The sequence below is a fragment of the Chamaea fasciata genome, unplaced genomic scaffold, assembly GCF_029207755.1.
Source record: "Chamaea fasciata isolate MVZ Bird 193981 ecotype frontalis unplaced genomic scaffold, bChaFas1.0.hap1 SCAF_7, whole genome shotgun sequence".
Lineage (NCBI taxonomy): Eukaryota > Metazoa > Chordata > Aves > Passeriformes > Sylviidae > Chamaea > Chamaea fasciata.
The window spans coordinates 46,865,691-46,884,762 of record NW_027094092.1 but is presented as its reverse complement, the minus strand read 5'-3'; the positions used below and the strand labels follow the sequence as shown (position 1 = coordinate 46,884,762).

General features: G+C 40.1%; 1 protein-coding gene across 3 annotated transcripts in view; it reads left to right on the top strand.

Annotated features, from left to right (window-relative positions):
- The first annotated feature begins 8,488 nt into the window (after nt 1-8,488).
- The window catches only part of FBLN5 (fibulin 5), a 48,704-nt gene continuing 38,120 nt past the window's right edge, over nt 8,489-19,072 (top strand). Inside the window, exons 1-5 of one of the 3 annotated variants that reach the window (XM_066188679.1) lie at nt 8,489-10,861; nt 12,010-12,201; nt 14,336-14,390; nt 16,806-16,857; nt 17,998-18,240. In XM_066188679.1, coding sequence (XP_066044776.1) covers nt 12,110-12,201; nt 14,336-14,390; nt 16,806-16,857; nt 17,998-18,240 — 442 coding nt within the window. In that variant the 5' untranslated portion in view covers nt 8,489-10,861; nt 12,010-12,109. Of the gene's footprint in view, nt 10,862-11,762; nt 12,202-14,335; nt 14,391-16,805; nt 16,858-17,997; nt 18,241-19,072 lie in introns of those variants that run through there. The other 2 variants (XM_066188680.1, XM_066188681.1) reach the window with 2 other exon arrangements.

Here is a 19,072-nt window from a genome sequence, read left to right as displayed (position 1 = left end):
TTTTTAATGTGTTTTTTTCTTCTTTAACTTCAGAGAACTTAATACGTACACATTTCTCTTCCAGGAAGCTTTCTAAATGCCAATAAAGAAAACATAGTAAGACCATTTATTTCTGCATTCTGTAAATCAGTTCCATTTATGCACAAAGCTATGAGTTTGAAGAGGAAAACCTAATACCAAGCAGAGGTACTGGAGAACTTCAGAATTCCTCATTAAGCTCCTTGATGGAGAAGAAAAACATCTACAGGAGAGATACTAAAGGCTTGAGTCCTAGGAGGTGAGCTTTGTTGGAACTATGGAGAAAATCCGTATGGTTTAGGGATTTCTGTTCTAAGGCTCATTCCACAGGTATATTGGTGAGGTTTGATGCTTTGTTAGAAATCAGCTGGACTCTGTGTTCCAGGCAGTACTTCTGTGCAGGAAAGTGTAGAATAACTTCATTGCTTTGTTTCTTTCTTCCTCCTTTGAATGTTTCACAGACCATTACAAACATTCAAGTTTTGTTTTCATTGAATGATTAGTAGATATTTTTTCCTCTAATTTTTCTTCTCTGTTTACTTTGTTCTTGATAACTGTTCCATATATAGTTGCCTTACCAGTTTCCCACATGTACATACATGACTCATGTACTCTGTCCTGTTAGTTGTGTGGGTCTTTCACACAGCAGCATGAGGTAGAAATCTCTGGAATTTATGAGCAAGGTGGAGCAGTTGAAATTTTTCATCCTTTCATTTAACGTAATTGTTTTCTGTGGCTTTTGCAAGAAAAAACAGGTGTCTGACTCTCCTCATTTTGATCTAAAAAGCTGTCAGTGATCTTTAGTGGAAAGGTAACAGAATTCTAGTAAGAGATTCATTTTGCAATCTTGATGTAAGGGGGGAAAATGAAGGTTAGGGTTTTCCATTCTTCTCTTTAGACTTTTTTCTGTTCTTTGCTTATCCAGCATTCCATGCAAAGAAAAGAAACTGGTTGATCTTTCTAACTGCTGCTGTAAAGGAATGCAGAGTGTGGGGTTTGGGACTTTATGGGGGGGGGGGGGGTTGGGGATGGAATGTTGGGAGTTTTTTCGTTTGGTCTTTTTACTTAAACTTTCCTGCGTTACACCAGCTAGTCACAGCAGTATAATTTTACACATTACAATGACCAGTGTAAAAATAACTGTTTGGGTTTTTTCCCAAGTGCCAGTCCCCTGCATTTTAATATTGTTTCTTTTTGTCGTTATTGACCATTTTGCATAAGTAGTTACCTATAAGGCAGGCAATCTGGACTACATATAGGAGTGACTGGTGGCTAAAGCAGAAGAGACAGAATGCAAGATGCGTACCTTGTAAGTATTTCACATTATCACATACCTCATGAAGGCTTTACAGTTAATTCATGTCTTCTTATTGCTTGTGTTGATATACTGCCGGGTTTTTGGTATTCTCATAGGATCATGAAATGGCCTGGTTTGGAAGGGGCTTTCAAGATCATCCAGTTCCAACTCCCTCTCATAGGCAGGGACACGTTTTGCTTGACCAGGTTGTTCAAAGACCCATCCAACCTGGCCTTGAACACTTGAGCTGGGGCATCCACAGCTTCTCTGGGCAACCTGTTCCAATGTCTCACCACCCTCACAGACAAGAATTTCTTTTTAATATCTAATCAAACCATATCTTCTTTCAATCTATAGCCTGTAGGAAAAATGAAAAAATAACATTTGAGTTACAGTCAACTATTATTAGAGGGTTTTGCAGTTATTGATAGAGTATAGAAGCCCTGTGACATGTGGCATTGCAACAAACACTGACAGCCTACAGACCAATGGTAGCAGGGAAACAAATTACTTATACCTATTTTTTGTGTTTCTTAACAAAATGAGAGAGCTGACCTTTGTACCAACACTCTGGAATGTTCTCTCTGCCTTAGTGTAAAGGGCATCTAACTCATCAGAGAGCTGCCTGGGTACTGTTTGAGTATCAGTCAGTATCACAAAGGTAAAGGGAATCTTGGCAGTACTGTGTGGTTAATCCCAAAGTTTTCATTTTTGACATCAGATGCTGCCTGCATTTGCCCCCAGTGAATTTCCAGATGGTCATGCAAGGTGGATTGAATTGCAGCATGATCAGATATGGGAGTGCAGACCAAGGAGGTTTGAGGCAGCTGTGAGCTATTTATTCCATGTCACTTATGAAATAATAGCTGTTAGTCAGCACTATAGTACAGCCATTTGTATCTAATGTGCACTATAGTACAGCCATTTGTATCTAATGTACACTATAGTACAGCACTTTGTATCTAATGCACCGCTCCAAGTGGTGCATATTTTGTCGTTTGGCAGCTTTCTGCCAAGGCTCTCCTACAAGGTGAGCAAAGTCAGATTTTGAGTTAGTAAAACCTGACCAATGGCATCACCTGACTCCCTAGAATGAGAAGCACTGTTAAACGCAACCCTCTGAGAACAGAAAGCCCAAGAGTTATAATGCCTCAAATCTAACTTTTTGTAAATTACGGAGTAGGGAGATAAGGCTATTCTAAGGTTTTCAAAATGATTTTGACCTTTTCAAGGCTGCAGTGAAAGACAGAAACCCACATTAAGTTTGGCAGAGGCAGTTGGATTTTTAGAACTAAATGGAGCTACCCTCGTTTTTGCAGCCTGGGTAGCCTGAATCCATGAGTTTCCTGAACAGTTAGTGTAGTATTACCGACAAAAATATATTTAGCCTAAGCAACAAAGTGGCAACTGGATGTAAATAGAGCAACAGTAAGAGGTAGTAGCAGTTTTGAGTAAGTCAGGGATAAGAAGTTGGATAAGAGTATTAGTTCCTAAATGGGAGCTGGTATAAGAGATGTAAGCTGCAAACATAATTTCACAGAATCCATTAGGTTGGAAAAGACTTCTGAGATCATTGAGTCCAAGCTTTGACCGAACATAACTTTTCAACTAGACCATGGCACAGTGTCATTGCTTGACAGCTCTTTCTGTGAAGAAATTCTTCTTGATGTCCAACTTGAACCTTCCCTGGGACCGCTTGAGGCTGCTGTCCTGTCATCTGGTTGCCTGGAAGAAGAGACTGACTCCCACCTGGCTACAACCTCCTTTCAGGTAGTTGTAGAGAGTGATAAAGTCACTTTCTGAGGAGAATAGAGATAATGAGAGTGATTCCAGACACTGAGTGCAGGTGTCCAAGAAGCTGCATAGAGAAAGGGATATAAGGGATTCAGGTTTCAGCTAGTCATGGAGAAAGCCAACCAGAGATTGTAAACTGAACCTTTATGGAAAACTGTTTCCTTATCTCCTGCAGTAGTTTCCTTTATTGTTATAAGGTACTAAAGTATTTGAGTGATGCTTTTGTTTGTAACAAAAGGCTATTTTCAGAACTACAAGCAAATTACCAAATTGATACTGGTTCACCTGTGTGTTTTGGTTTACATGCCATACCATGGATACAAGACTAAATTGTAGCAGGAGTAAAACTGTAGTATAGGAAGTGGTTTGAATGGTAGACTGGAGCATTGAAAAATAGTAATTAAAACTGAAGCTTTTTCTGGAAATAGATTTGGAAAATATTTGGACTGCACTTCGCTCTACAGTTAAGTGGTGGGTGCCAATAATAATGAAGGCAAACAGAACACTGCCTTATTTTTGACAATAGGAGCAGTAACAGATGTAACAGTTTTCAGCTAACTTAGAGAAAGCTTATTATGAAACTACAAAAATTTGAGTACAGGATTCTAAAGCAAATGAATGAGTCATAACTAGGATTGCCAGATCTGTCTGGCCCCAAGTGCAGACTGAATAGCACATTGTCTGCAGAGTGCTCTGGATGAAGGACCTGCAGAGTGCCACTGCAGGCAGAGGGGTTGCAGGTGGTGCCTCTGTCCTTACTGGACTCGGAACAGAACAGCGACTTCCCAGAACCTGAAAAGTAGGCAGGACGGGAGATTGAGGGATCCTGCTGCACTCTGATATTCTTCTCTTGGACTGAATCAGTGGTTCCAAACACCTTGTACAGGTATATAAATAGCCTGATGCTTTGCTGTCAACCTGAAGCCTTCACTACCCTGGCCAAATGGGACTAGGCAATCTAGTTCATGAAAGGAAAGATATTCACTAGAAACTCAAATGGAGTTGGCTAGAGCCAGTTTCAATTGCACAGAGCTAGAGTAAATGCAAAAATAAACCTCTATACCATGGAACAGAGCTATTTTTCTGAGATATGTAGCTCTTAAGGATAGTCTCCAAGAAAATCTATGCCTAAAAGATCACGGAATCATTAAGGTTGGAAAAAGCCCTTAAGACCATCAAGTCCAACCTTTGATGGATCATCACCACATCAACTTGACCATGGCACTAAGTAACACATTCTGTCATTTCTTGAACATTTGCGGGGATGGTGACTCCACCATCTCCCTAGACAGTCCCTTCCAATGCTTAACAACCTATTCCATGATGAAATTCTTCCTGAATTTCACTGTCTTCTGTGCTGTGCTACTGATTTCCAAATATTTTGGGTTTACTGTTCTGAATTTTATTAACCATTATATATAAACCCATGAAATGCAGGATTGTATTTGGTACTTTTTCTTCTAGCACCAAGGCAATCTTGTGAGAGATTGCACTTCAGATAAACAATTCAGCTGTTGCAGATGGTCATATTTAGTTCAGTTAACAACACTTAATTTCCAAATGTCGAGTTCTGATGAATGTTTTTTCTTTATTTCCTTAATTTGTACTACAACCTCTCCTACTGGTATTTCAATTTCGACAAATCCTCCCAAGCTGGATTTGTTTGGTTTTTTTAACTTTTTTTTTTACTTTTTTTTATTTTTATTCCACTGTGGTAATCTCTTGAAGTTTCTCTAGCAAACGAAGATGAAGAAGAAACTCTTCACCTTCTACAGTGATTTTATCTTTTCTAAGCACTATTTTTATACCTTGTTCATCTGTTGGCTTTGCAGACTATTTGGCAGTTTTCCTGCTCTTGGTGTGTCTGAAAAAGAATTTATTATTAGCTTTTATGCTTCTTGTGATTTGTTTCTCAAACTTTCTTGGCCTGACTTTCTGTTTTTCACATTTAACCTGTCAGAGTTTTTCTTCTTTTCTGTTTTCTTTGTCTGGCACAACTTCAGCTTCTTGAATTTTGTTATGGAAACTGTGGACAAAACCGGGACTGATTGATTTATCAGGCTCTGCCTATGGACTCTGTTCACAGTACAAGTGCTTCTGTTGGAAGATGGGTCCAGTTCCACTGACTTTTCACGTGGCTGCTTGAGGTTCTGGTACCCCACGATTCCTGAATGGATGGGAGCCCTGGGCATTGCCAGGCTGCTTCTGAAGGAAACTCCTGGTACTGCTCAGCTCCTTCTGCTGTGGTAACCATTGCAACTCAAGGCAAAGGCCAGCAGATTTAAAAATAACAAACAAAACACTCTGTGTTAGAAACTGTATCCTGTTGCAAGACTTTGTAAGCTCTGCAAAGCATACAGCACAACTAGGAAATGGCAGTGCATCCCTGCTCAGTGGAATTTCTACATTCAGCACACTAAATTGCTGCCTTACAGCAGCACTTGTTGCTGCAGAGCAGTGAATAAAGAGTCTGATAACAAACAGACAACACACATCATGTTTACTACCCAATTTCATAGCCAATTCTTATGAACAACATGGTTGGGTCACAAAAGTAAGCAGGTAATTTGTGACATGGTGTAATCCCTGCCGTGGGATTAAATCAAGTGTAATAGTTCTTAAATTGAAGACAAGTTTATAAATGTCTTCTGGGGTTAGGAAAGCAGTTGAGAAAGTACAAAACAGTCAAAATTATTTCTTCTTATAGGGAAATTTTCTGCCACTCCTATATTTGACTAACAAATATTCCCAAAAATCTTAAGATACAGAAAAGACCCAAAAATGTGCTAAGCATCTTACTGGAAAAAGAAGCCAGAAGTCTTTGCTTGTATTATATTCATTCACCTATGAGAGTGAAGCATGTTTAAAAAGGGAGTTTTCCACCACTTGGATGAAGAGAAGCTCTGGGTGAGAGGGTTGATGTGAAATATTTTCTACTCTGGATTCATCACCAGGGTTCTGGCAGGTGCCCTTACGAAAATAGTGCACATACTTGTGAACATTCAAACACCCCTGTTGAGAGATGGCATTTCCACAGACTTGTTTGGGTTTGTTCAGAACCTGAAATGTTTTAATGGAAAACACAGAATATGCTCAATGCTACAGTGGCTGATCTTTTGCTCTGGATAAAAACAAAATGAATTGCCAAAGCAGAATAAAAAGGAGAAAGGAGATGCCCAACTATGTCTGGGGGGGGAAAAAAAACCAAACAAAAAAAGAAACCCAACCACAAATACCAAAACCCACCTAAAATATAAGTTCCATGTGGTGGAATTAAAGTACCTGGGAGCTGAGGAAGCAGAGGTGAAGCTGATGTTTTTCTGGCACTGACATCCAGCAGCCAGGGAAAGCTGCCAGGTTAACCAGTAAAGGTGAACTGCTGTCTCCAGTCAGCTGCTCTAAGGTGCCACCTGATCCTGCTGTGCCAGATGTGCCCAGCATGGTGCTTGTGTTAGTAAAGGGCTTGGGAAACTGCAGAAGACAGAGAAGTCTTGAGGCATTTTAGCATAAAATAAATCAGTCCTGAATATTTCTAAGGAAGGTTTTAGTACATACTTTTAACTGTCTGGTCGTAATTGGAGCCCAATGGTTAATGTATCCCAGGCACTTGCGAAGACTGAATGTTGGCTTGCTCCAACAGTGAAACAGACTTTAGTCTTGGTCCAGAAGTATTAAGAGTTTTAGGTCTTTATTTATGGAAGGTCATTATTAGCTGAAACGGGCCATAAAGAATTTATGCTTGCTTTTAAAAGGGGCTGGTAAACATTTTGTCAGAAGATTAAAGAGCATTGTTTTCAACCCCATTGTCTAGACCATTTGACAAAAATGCAGAGAAGGCTACAGCCCAGTTTATGTACATGTCAATCTTATAAAATAAACAAAAACAAACTAAAATATCTGTCTAGTTTGAGGCAAAATGTGAACTGCAGTTACCAGAGCTATGCTGAGATTCAACAGAAAAAGAAGTAAAATATGAACAATGGGCTGGGGCACCCTGTTTTTGAATGCTCAGAGCAGCTGAGGGGGAGATGGGAGTTCTCAAGTACATCTTTTGTTTTTAAGTATAGGATGATGTTCCATATATTTTTTCCAGGGAAATATTTTAAAACTACAGATGTCAGTCATCTAAGGATTGAAAACTCAAGAAGAATGTTGCAGGCTGTTGCAAACTACTACTACTACTTATTACTCTCTGCTGAAAGTTGTCACATACACCAAAAATACTGTGAAAGGACCTGGGTTGGTTTTTTTTCCTGAGAAAGTTACAGTAGTCATTTAGTTTGCTTGTTTACCTTATTTTTATAGGGTTAAAAGAACCCTGAACAATACTGAAGAATTTTTCCAAGAATATTACTCTTTTTTGCCTCAGGCATCTTCTTAGACTGTCCTAGAAAGTACTACAGCTAAACAGGTGATCATAAACATCAAACCTGATCTCACTAAAGGGAATATTCCTGAAATGATTCTGTCTTACAGTAGACGCAGTTCACTGGGCTGTTTTAAACTGTTTGGGTTTTGCTATGTACCTGCTACATCCTAATACTCCTTATCTAAAGGGACAAGTAGCATATTTTAAAGCAATAAAGTGGAGTCAGATACTAGTCCACATTTAGAGTTGTTGCATTTCAGAATGGATCCAGTGACGCCTGGGCTTTCTACTGGTAATTTCTATCCTAAAAGAAGTTGGCTGTTAGAAACTGGAATCAGATTGACCACGGACCTGTAATAAGAGAGTACAGCTATGGGGTGGTGTGGTTTAACCCCACGTGAAACCAGGAAAAAGATGTAGAGTTAGAGTAAACCAAGGACTTTAGGTGTTTATTCCATGTGCTTCGGCACCATGAGAACACCTGGTACAAAACTGGATTGGGGCTCAGCACACTGCTCTTTGGAAGCAATGATATCAGCAGTCTGCTCTGCCCAAAGAACATGTGCCTCAGACAGGTGACATCCCTGTACAGGAGAAAGGAAAGGGTGCTGTATTGGCTCTGTTTTGCATGGAGATCTCATGCAGGTGGGAACTGTACCACACTGAGGCAGCTGAGCCCCAAGAGATGGCAGGCACAACGGGAACTGTTACATTTTCTGCTTCCTAAAAATTGTACTGTGAGCTGCAGATCAACACACCACAATATCTCAGGGACCCTACATTCCCAGTACATTTTAATTAGCACTACAGATGTCTTTACAATTACATACTATGTTAATTTTCACTGTTAATTCTAGCTTGTGTTATGTTTGGCTAGGAAAGGAAAATATATGTAAGGCTGTGCTTTTGGGCTTCTGGCCTGAGCCATCTGGAACAGGTTATTGCATCATTCATGTTATGAGATGGCAATTGTAATTCAGACAGAGAACAAAGCAGACCTCAGCTGATAATCTAAGGTAGTCTTTGAAAAATTATAGGGAACCCTCCCCAAACACCATGAGTTTGCAACTAAGATTCCTTCCTGGAAGATGGAAGAAATGATCCCTACTCTTTCTCAGGCAGAATTAGGGTTTGAGACCATGTTTCCCATGTGCTTGGTGCTATTCATGTGGCAGTAGGGTGAGATCTGTGTATGTCAAATCACTGCCTGTCATGTAACATCAACGTGACAATATCAAAACTTGCTTACTTGGCAGTCTCCAAGAACACTTAGATCAATATCCACAGTCAGGCAAAAGATCAACTTGTGAATCTCATCGAGTTGGATGCTATCAAAACACAGTTGTTTCTGCAAGTGCCCAGCAGTTTTGCTCTGAGTGGTCATTTTGCTGATAAAAACATTTGGTTCCATAAGATTTGGTAGGAACAAAATAAATGTTTTTAGCATCTAAAGCTTGAACATGAAGGGTCTAAAGTGTCAGTTATTGGAAAATTCCTTTAATGAATTTAGATCTGTGTGGCTGGGTAAAAGATGTCTATGGCTTGGCATGTAGGATGACTTTGGGCTCACAGACCTACCATTATACAGACTTGTATGGTTTGACTCCTCACAGTTTGAAAATTTTCTTGAACATGTTCAGAGTGGGGTAATTTTAAAAAATTACAAGAACATCCAAGAAGGGTGTTTGACAGATGCGGTTCTGGAGAAATGTAAGAACAGAATCAGAGTTGAAAAAGGAGATAAACTTTTGTGAAACTTAGAGGATGAGGACTTGTTTCTGCAAGGAAGATTTTCTGTTCAGGGCTGCTGAGTGTAATTAACTATTCTTAAGTTCCCTGACCTATTTACAGCTTTTGTTTTAGCATTAAGAATCTGTCATGTTATGTTCTCCAGTGCTGAGGGCTCCTGTTCAACCAATGCCATGCTTTATCTGCAGGAGCTTGGCTCAATTCATATGTGCAGCTGTCTCATCCAAAGAGAGTAAAGTTATACAACACAGTTTATGTCCCCCTTATTGTAACAGAATTTTCAAAATCCATGTCTTAATTGGAGACATAGTTTCAACCCTGGCTATGCACAAAGCAAACTTTGAGAACATAGTTATTTAACAGAGACCCATTTTATACTGGGGACAGTTCTGCACCTCCTCATGAAGACAAAGGCAATGTCAAGCCAATCTAAATAAAGTAATGGATATTATAACATGGAGGGATATAGCACATGAAGTTTAGCCACCATCTTAAGCATAAATGCTGAAGGTGTCAGCACGGGGTGTTGAAAGATGCATTGAATTGTCCATTTTTCTAGGGCAAACAGAAGAGGGTTTATGGACCACAAAATCCTTCCTTTATGCAACCCTTCATACCAAATGGAGTTGTGAAAAGGCTGTGGCTGCATATCATTGTTTTGTGACTGATGGTAATTACAGAAAGGTACTGCAGAAATTCCACTTAGCCACAACATCAAATCCTTTTATTTTGGGGGAAAAAAAAAAAAAAAAGAAGAAAAAAAAAAAAAAAAAAAAAAAAAAAAAAAAAAAAAAAAACCACACCACCAGAATCACCATGCTGTAAGCTAGCCCAGGTTGTGGTTTGGTACACTTTTTATACTCTGGTTTTTATCCACTCCAGCTGTCAGATGGAGACAGGAAAAATCAAAACATTTGTACAGTATTTCTTCTTAAGGGAGCTCCTTAGGTGGTTAGATCTGGATTCACCTCCTGTCTCCAGGGCTGGAGCACCTCTGCCAGTTGGCTGATGGATCAGAACTCTGAAGCAATTATTTGGGAGTAGACTGGTGCTGCACTCATACAGTGATTCTGGCATGCGTGCAATGATTTTACCATGTGATTGCAGAAAAATTCAGTGGATTAGCAAGTGAAGTATCATCAGATGAAGAAAGCTCTTCATCCACACAGCTCAATGCACAGAGCATTTGCTTTCCTGTAAAGCTGTTTCTCATTGTTTTGGTAGATTTTCACACTTCTAACATACAGTAAGCACTGCTACTCTTAGATCTGTTAGATCACCAGGTTACTGAGTGTATTGGGAAATACTCACTGTTAAATTTCTGCCACTATGAAAATTTTCCTGGTCTTTGATTTCTATCCTCTCTTGCCTGTTTTCTGACTCATGACAAAACTCCTTCACAAAATGCCCAGCAGCTTCTTCAGAAGTCCATTGTGCAAGTTTTTGTTAGGCTTTTGGGAACTTTATTTAAAGTAAGTAAATTGGTTTTTGTTAATCTGCAAATGTATAGACACTGTTTGAATGATTCCAGGTGAGTGTTTAATTTTCCATGCAGTGCAAGTGATGCAAGCAAGTCACTGAGAGACAAACCGTCAGAAATGGCCTGGAGCCTCTGGTGCTGTCATTTTTGAAAGGTAATTAGGACAGTTACAGCCAGTTAACGAGGTACAAAGCTCTTGAGCTTCCCATTAGCTCCAATACATCTTGTGGGGGCTCAGCACCCCTAAAGCAGCTCAGTCTTTGCATCTCAAGCTGGATGTCCATGCTTAGAGGCTAATTTTATTACTATCTGTTATATTAACTGTACTTCCATTTCTCAGTCTGTTACACAGAGATTTATGGTCATAATTTCAGGTTCCTTAGAAATAAAGGGCTTTCTCAAATGGGGCACTCAACAGAAATTCAATGTAGTTGTTTAATGTCCATGTTTGTTGTTTAATTTTAGTGTTCATCTTTGTATCCACTATAATCCTTGCTGCATCTGATTGCTTACCTTTCAAATCCCATAAATTTTCTGCCTGACCTACAAAAGCTCTGCCTGTGGCAAAGTTGCAAAACACCTGAAAAAGTACTTTATTTCCTTCCTTTTCAGTCATAACTGGAGATCTGCAAGTTATGCTTTCCCTGAAGAAATATTTCATATCATAAACTGCTCCCTTAAGCATGGGGTCAGTTTAAAAAGGGCCAGTGTTTGCAGACAAGCCATTTGTTTTCCTTTGAATGTTTAATTTGTTTATTCCTGTTTTCAAATAATCCCCAAGCAATATAGTTCCTGTAGCTGTGATCATCATGAATTCGAGTTACTCACCTCCCAGAGGGTCAGACCTTTCATCAGTGTGCCATTGGCACACAGCAGCGAATGTTGCATATTCATTGTCCAGTACATCAGCTAGAGGGCCTCCAAAAAAGCCTGTTTTTTTGTTCTCAGAGCAAGGAAAACAATCCCTTCCCTTCTCCAGTCCCTTGATAAGGGTTTCTGTCCAATAACGGTGCTTTCTGCTCTGAGGCACATTTAACTGTGAAGTTTGCAGCGGGAGAGGCTTTCCTTCAAGCTGTTAGTGTTTTATCCTGGCAGGCTCCTCGAGGTTGTTGTGAGGAGTCTAGCCAGTTGGTGAGCTTTGTAATCTAAACCAGCTGTCCCAGGCTGAGGCCCCCATTTGCATTGTTTAACATACTTAGAAAATGAAGTGTTCATTTTTAACATTCCTCCTCCAATTGGTTTAATGCTGAATTACAGAAGAGAACTAAGCAAAACCAGGTGCTTTCTCTGTATTCTCTCCAGTGTCTGAGGAGGTACAGACGGCTCCCGATCTTCTCCATTACTTGCCATTTAATTCTTTGGACTATAAATGACAGAGGAACTGAAGTGCTAGCAGAGGGTAATGTTTGGAAAACTTTGTAGTTATTCATCAGCACAGACTCTGGGTTTTTTCCACCTTTCCCCAACGGCTTTGGACATGCAAGGATTAAGAAGGTAAGTGGTATGCATGAAACTTCTTTACTTACTGACGGGAAACCTACTTGGAAAATAGCTGTGGCAGGGACATGTTATGCCAATCCACTTGCAAAAGCCATTTGCAAAGAGACGGGATCTCAATGGTCAGAGGTGGGGAAAGATGATCTGCCTGTTATTAAAGCTGTGCTGTCTCTGACGAGTTCCTTCTTGATCTGTACTCATACTCTGCACATCTGTGGGAGTGCTGAACTGCCGCAGCAACGATCCCACTGGCTACAGTGATTGATTGAAGTAATTAGTTACTGTTGCAGAAGTTAATTACTAGTTTAAAATATTTTGCTTCCTGGGCAAGCTACTGTGACCAGCTGCATATAGTGTTGATAGGTTGTGCTGCATGTCTGTTAATAATTCTGGAAGGGATTTTAGATCTAAAGTAACGAGCAAATTGAGATCATGGGTGCAGACAGAACACATATGAGGCAATAAGGTCACCCCCCCCCCCCCCCACTACCCCCATCAAGAGGAAAGAATATATCATCTTGTAACAAAGCAAACTAAAGACTGTCTAAAAATGTTTGAGTTTTGTCTGACTTTTAAGGGGGATTTTGTTGTTGTGCACTGTCCTGCAGCAATCTGCGGCATAGTCCAGTTGCTGCATATGTCAGTCTTCTGCTATAACCTGTTGTATTCCCTCCCAGTGCTGTTTTTGCTATATGCAAAGTGAGTATGCAGTCTTTATAGAAGTGCACACTTTAAAATCTCTTCAAAAGGATTTGAGGAATCGATAAATTAAGTGCAAGCCTAAATGGATAAAATTGTAGTTTGAATGCTTTACATTGATACTAAAGAAAACTCTGTGCAGAATTTGCCTTTCCTTGTCACTCAAAAGTTGCCAACAAGTACAATCTGTCTCCACAGCACTATGAACAATCATTTTAGGGTTTATGTTTACTTTTCAGAGCTTGTCCCCATCTCCTAATTTAAAACAAATTTGTTGTAGTGTGTCAGTCAATGTGGTTTTGTCTCATGCATTTGAAGGTCTTGCTCGGCAGCTCAGTTTGGACTCTGGAAATCAGGGACAGCTCTAAGAGAGAAAGTTGGCAGCTCACATGGGTAGCAGAACTAAGGCTACCTAAAATATCCCCTGCTTCCTGTGCTGGTTTTGTGGGAATATATTGTATCCAATTGCCAGTTTTAGAATTACAATCCAAGATAAGCAAGGTGTGGGTCTAATGGTACTGGGAAGTTTTATATAAATCAGCAGTACAACACTGAAATCCACAGGACCTAGAAAAAGAAGTAGTTTCTGGCTGTGCTTTCATAGTTTTCTATCTGTTAGTAAATATTTGGAGGTAGGAGGTTACTTGACCATAATTTTTATGCTCCAGATAAGGAGCTCCAAAAATAGGTGTAGGGCTCTTTTAGCAAGGGATCCTCTTCTTCCAGCTGCAGCAGAGAGAGACCCAGTGTAGGGCCCACTAGATATGAAGATGATATACCTGGGGGATGCTCCATTGAAGATAACTGCTTCTAGTAGCTGGTGACCTGGCACAGTGTGTCTCCTTCAAGACTGAGCAAAGGGGCAGAATCTGGCCCCAAGAAAATGGATTCATCTCAGATAGAGCCTCCTGGGGATGAAATGTGGTTTAGCGGTTGGAGCAACTGGCTTGGATTCAGGACCTCCTGCGTGACACGTCTGCAACCCTGCCAACGCTTCACACTGTGAGCTTGGGCAGGGCTTTGCTCTGGTTTACCCATCTGTAAAATGTGCACAGTGTGCAAGAGAAGCTTTAATTTTTGCAAAGAAAGGTGTCAGAGAGGGGCAAAACCGCTTTATTGAATATTGCACATTTGTTCATTTAACAGCTGCTGCATGGCGTGTCATAAAAATTGGATTAGTCTATAGACATGTATAGTCTGGTTTCAGTCCCAGTTGCATAAAACCACAGCACCATCAGGGTCAGTGGCTCTGAGTCCTGAATCTGGCCCACATTTATTATATTACTCCTTCTCCAGAGGCCAAATTCATGTTAGCAAAACTGTGGAATACACTGAAGTGTCACTAGAAATTAATTTGTCCATGTGTATTTAATTCTGTGTAATAAGCCTGGATATCAGAAGGTTTTCAGCCCATTTTCTATGCACATTACAGGATACTGACTGCTTTCACACTGGCTGTCTGCCTTTCAAGCCCTGGAAAAGCACAGGTGAGAGGTGCATGCAGAGGTGTATGTACTGGTTTGTACTGAAGTGCTATATGGCATGATTTTTAACTGGATAGCAGGTGGATAGGAAGCTCTGTGGTCTGGGGTTTACATGAAAAGGAAGTTGTGTGGTCTAAGGGTTTAGAGGGGAGAACTTGGAGCCAGCAGGATTCTGGAGTTCAACATGGATTGAGCTTATTGACTCACCCTTGCCAGCTCAGCACAATATCGCTGTAGAAACCTGGACCTCACTGAAAATCTGATTCTGCCTCTAAACTGAACACTTCTGGAACAGAAAATAAGAAAAACTATCCCATGAGACCAGATACCGCTCAGTTCTATTGTGAGAAACATCCATATTTGGAAAATTCATTCATATAAATACACATTTTCTGTGTGTAGCAGGATCATGTCTTAAGATTGTTTAATTTTGGACTGTGATCCTGAATGACTGTTATCCCAGTTTTCTTTTTCACTTATGCCCAAACCCATTTCTGTTCAAGAGGATGGGTGGAAATAAAGCAGTCCAGGTCTTGAAAGAGCAGAATCATTAGTTCTTTGTGTGCTTGGGCTCCAAGAAACTTTAAATGAGGAAAAACTGTTCTTAAAGATATGTTGTTTGGATTTCTAGGTGATAGTCCAGATATATTCGGTGTCCAGAGCTGCATTTCTAAATACCTTTGCGAAAAGTCTCTGAAATGTAGTTGTTTTTCTTCCATTACATTGAAAATTTCCTGCCCAGGGCAGGCTTATTGATATTTTTGTGAATATTGGAACTGTATGGGAAATGCTTGTCATGCCCCTGGAGAATTTTTGAGATGTCTTTAAGGGTTTGTTTTTATAATTTAAAAAATATTGTTTACATTATAATTTTTATAAAAACATCTTGTAACATAAATTGATTTTTGAAGTTGCTTTGAAAAGACAACTTGAAGCTGAAATGACAGCAGTGAGTTCTTTCTAAAGATACTGAAACTGGTAATTTTGACAATATTGGAATCATTCTTAGAATAAAGTTCTAGAAAGTTGTTGAAACCAGTTCTACAGTAGTTTCAGTGTTTCTGAATCATCATTTATTGACCAAAACAAAATAATGTTGTTAAAAACTATTTCAGCTTTTCCAGCTAACCTAGTATGTACACAAAAAGGAGAATGAAAGGTAGAGTACACACATTTTTTAAAACATGAGGGTGATTAAACAATCTCCCATTAGAATATCTTGGCTTTCCACAACATGATACCAAAACATCTTGGATTGCCAAAATAAATGAAGGCAGAATACCTCCATACTTGTCTGACTTTTCTAGCAGTGGTTTTGTTTATTCATATGTGCAAGTGACAGGTGCAGTCCAAACAGTGCCATGTGTTTCACTTCATGTCCTGTCCCTAGTTCCTGCAATGACCCACTTCCACTGAATCACCCCTCTAAACCTTTGTCTCCCATCTACAACTAACTACTTTCCCAGACATCAATTAAGTACTTTACTCTTCCACTCATTTTCTCCATAAAGTCCAAAAATAAGTGTCTTTATCATTAAGAAACAACAAGAAAGGAAGAATCTTGAATACACTCCATCCCTCTGCCCTCTGGTTGCTTCAGTGGTTCCTGTTTCCTTGATATCTCTTGTTACATTCCTAGTACAACCTATTTACTGGAGATCCTGTGCTTGTGTCAACTGCTAGGCCCCTTGCTAAATAGCTGGAGGCCCAGTCAAAAACTAGGAAGAGCAGGGAAACGTTTTAACAGGCGTTGAAACCATCATCACAAAGACTTTCACCTATTTAGAGATGCTGAGGTCACTGGGGAGGGACTGGAGACTCAAGGCTGCAGGCCTGATAATGACAAGCCCCAGAGAATCGGAAGGGACAAGGCTTCCAGTAACCTTGAATGACTATAACATGTTGTTTAAAGATTTATCCTCTAAAAATTACAAAGTTTGGTGGAAAGGAAGAGCCTTATTTTTATTAAGCTTGCTGTGTTTCAACTGTGGCTCCAGATCAGTCAATGTCTAACATGTTGTGTGCTGAATGGGCTGTCTGGGGGGCTTTAGAGCCTGTGAGAGATGTAGCAAGTACCTTCAAGAGGAACCCCCTGTTCTGGCAAAAACAAGACCCCAAAGTAGAAGACTGTAATTCTGTGCTAACAACTCATAACCTTTTGCATACTGATGACCCCTGGACAGAGGAACAGCCTGACACTGCCACCACCTGAGGGTGCCACTCCTGAGCTAAGGGGCTAGAACACGTGCTAAGGCCTCAGGTTCATGCCCTGCTGGCTGTCCTCTGGGGAAGGGACTTTATTTTGATGTACTGTATCATGCCCAACTATTGTACTAATCATAATAATCCATATGAGCATTTGACTCTGCAAACCTCTCATTTCACAGTCACTGAGTGTCTTTTTTTCTCTCATTTTAGCAGCAATGCACTAATGGGTTTGACCTGGACCGTGCCTCTGGGCAATGCTTAGGTAGGACTTCAATTAAATCAATACATTTAAGTTTGGGTTCAGAAATCCTGAATTTATTGAGTTAACATTATGCTGCTCTTACTATGTTTTAGTTGAAAAGTTCTTTCTGTGTGATAAATATGTGTGTTTGTATACATGAATATACAAAAAATATGTGTACATATAAATGTGTGTGTGTGTGTGTCTTTACATAGCACTGATCTTTGACATTGTTGAGATACTAACAGACTGTCAGGGCTACTCAAACAATGCATTTTGACAGGAGCTCAGTCTAGCTGCCAAAGGACGATGGCTGTTCACTCTTTTTCTCTTTCTCCTTCAAACTCAGGATTTATTGTCTTTGTTGCCTGCCTTCACCTGCAGGCTCAGATAAAGTCTTCCATTCTCAGCACTAAACTCCAAGTAAACTGAGTTGAGGTAGTGTAAGGAAATCTGCACTTTGCCCTGTAGCATCTTTTTATCAATGGCATTCAGTCTCCAGGGCAGCATCTTCTACATGCAATAAAGTCACCAAACAGAAAGGGAAAAACCTGGAGCAGACTGTTTGCCCTGCCATAGCCTACAGCTTCTGTGGCCCAAGAACCAGGGGAATGCTCAGTTTAGCTAAACCAGTTGCATCTTTCCAAATTTAATTCAGCAACAACCTCAATCAAAGCAGGAAAGAGGCCTGAACTGTGTCCCCAGATCTGAGCATCCCTAAATTTTTCTGTGTGAAGGAACTTAAGACTTCCAAAGCAGGATCCAAATTTCACAGCTGGGCAGACCAAACCATCAGTTTCTGAAATCTTGATCTGCATGTTGGAGTTTGGACAGACCCTCTAGCAGGAACAGGCAGTAGCATGTTGCAGCCATTTGTAAATCAGTGTTTAAACCAAACTTCTATGGAATAGCAAAGTAGACCTTGTCCTCTCCCTCTAACCTCTAATAGTGAAATAAAAGGAGTAGATCACAGGATATGTTGAATATCAGGGATGTTTCCTGTTTTAATACAATCTAACTTCAAAGTGAGGCTCCACAAGGAAGTCTTTTTCATGGAGAATAATTTATTTTGCAATACTTTGCAAAAAGACATGTTAACTATTTTTTGCTAGGTCCCATTAAGGAGCAATCATTCTTTAAACTTTCACAATTTCTTTCCAGATATTGATGAATGTCGGACTATTCCTGAGGCCTGCAGAGGAGACATGGTGTGTGTCAACCAGAACGGTGGCTATTTATGCGTCCCCCGAACCAACCCAGTGTATCGATCACCGTATCTGAGTCCTTATTCCAATGTTTATCCACCGCCCCCAGCACCCGGCCCTGTTCCCAACTACCCCACTGTCACAAGACCTCTGATCTGCCGCTTTGGTTTCCAGTTGGATGAAAACAATCAGTGTGCTGGTAAGTAGTAGAAATCTTTATTCTGTATTTTCATTTATATTAAAGCCTCTCTGACATTGCAGAGACAATTATCCTGCAGTTGTTCTTCAGTTAATGCAGCAGCCAAGCCCAGTATTATGAAGGCCAGGTTTTTTTAAGGATACAAGCTGTATGTTTCATATCATCATTATTCAATGCAAACTAAGATATGATTCAATCCTACAATTTAAGCAGAAAAGCCACTTTCATGAAAGAAGTAATGTTTTAATGAGATAAACAACCACCTGATGGCAGGTGGTCTGTCAGTGCATCAAAAGCATGCCTTTTATGCTTATGATTCTGTACATGAGAGAAGGTGGCCCTTCATTTGAAGTGTTAGGTGGGGCCTGGGGAAACTTCATTTATCTCTTGCCTGTATGTGAACTGGTCTTTGACAAGAAACCAGAGAAGCCACGACCTTTCAATAGAGAGTTTTGCCTCTCTTTAGACTAAGGAACAGCATTTACTTCAAAACTGCTTCAGAAAAACAAAAGAGCTAAAACTGTCTTCTCTTTTGGGCTTTTTCTGCACTATTGTCTAAAATTTCTGGCGGGATTTGGTTGCAGATGATGCACTTTCTTTGTTTCCCTACAAACAAAGGAGAGGAGAGGAGACCGCAAGAGCTTCACAGCAGCTTTGAAAGCCTAGAGTTAAATCCAGCTGCCTTGGGACACATTTTCTGTGTTTGAATCATTGTCCTTTCCAAGGTGGGAAAAACATATTTTCTAACCAGCACTCACAGTAATACTGACTGGAAAATTAAAAAGAAAAGGAAATAAAAATCATAAAATCTGGGGTTTTTAAAGGAGTTTTT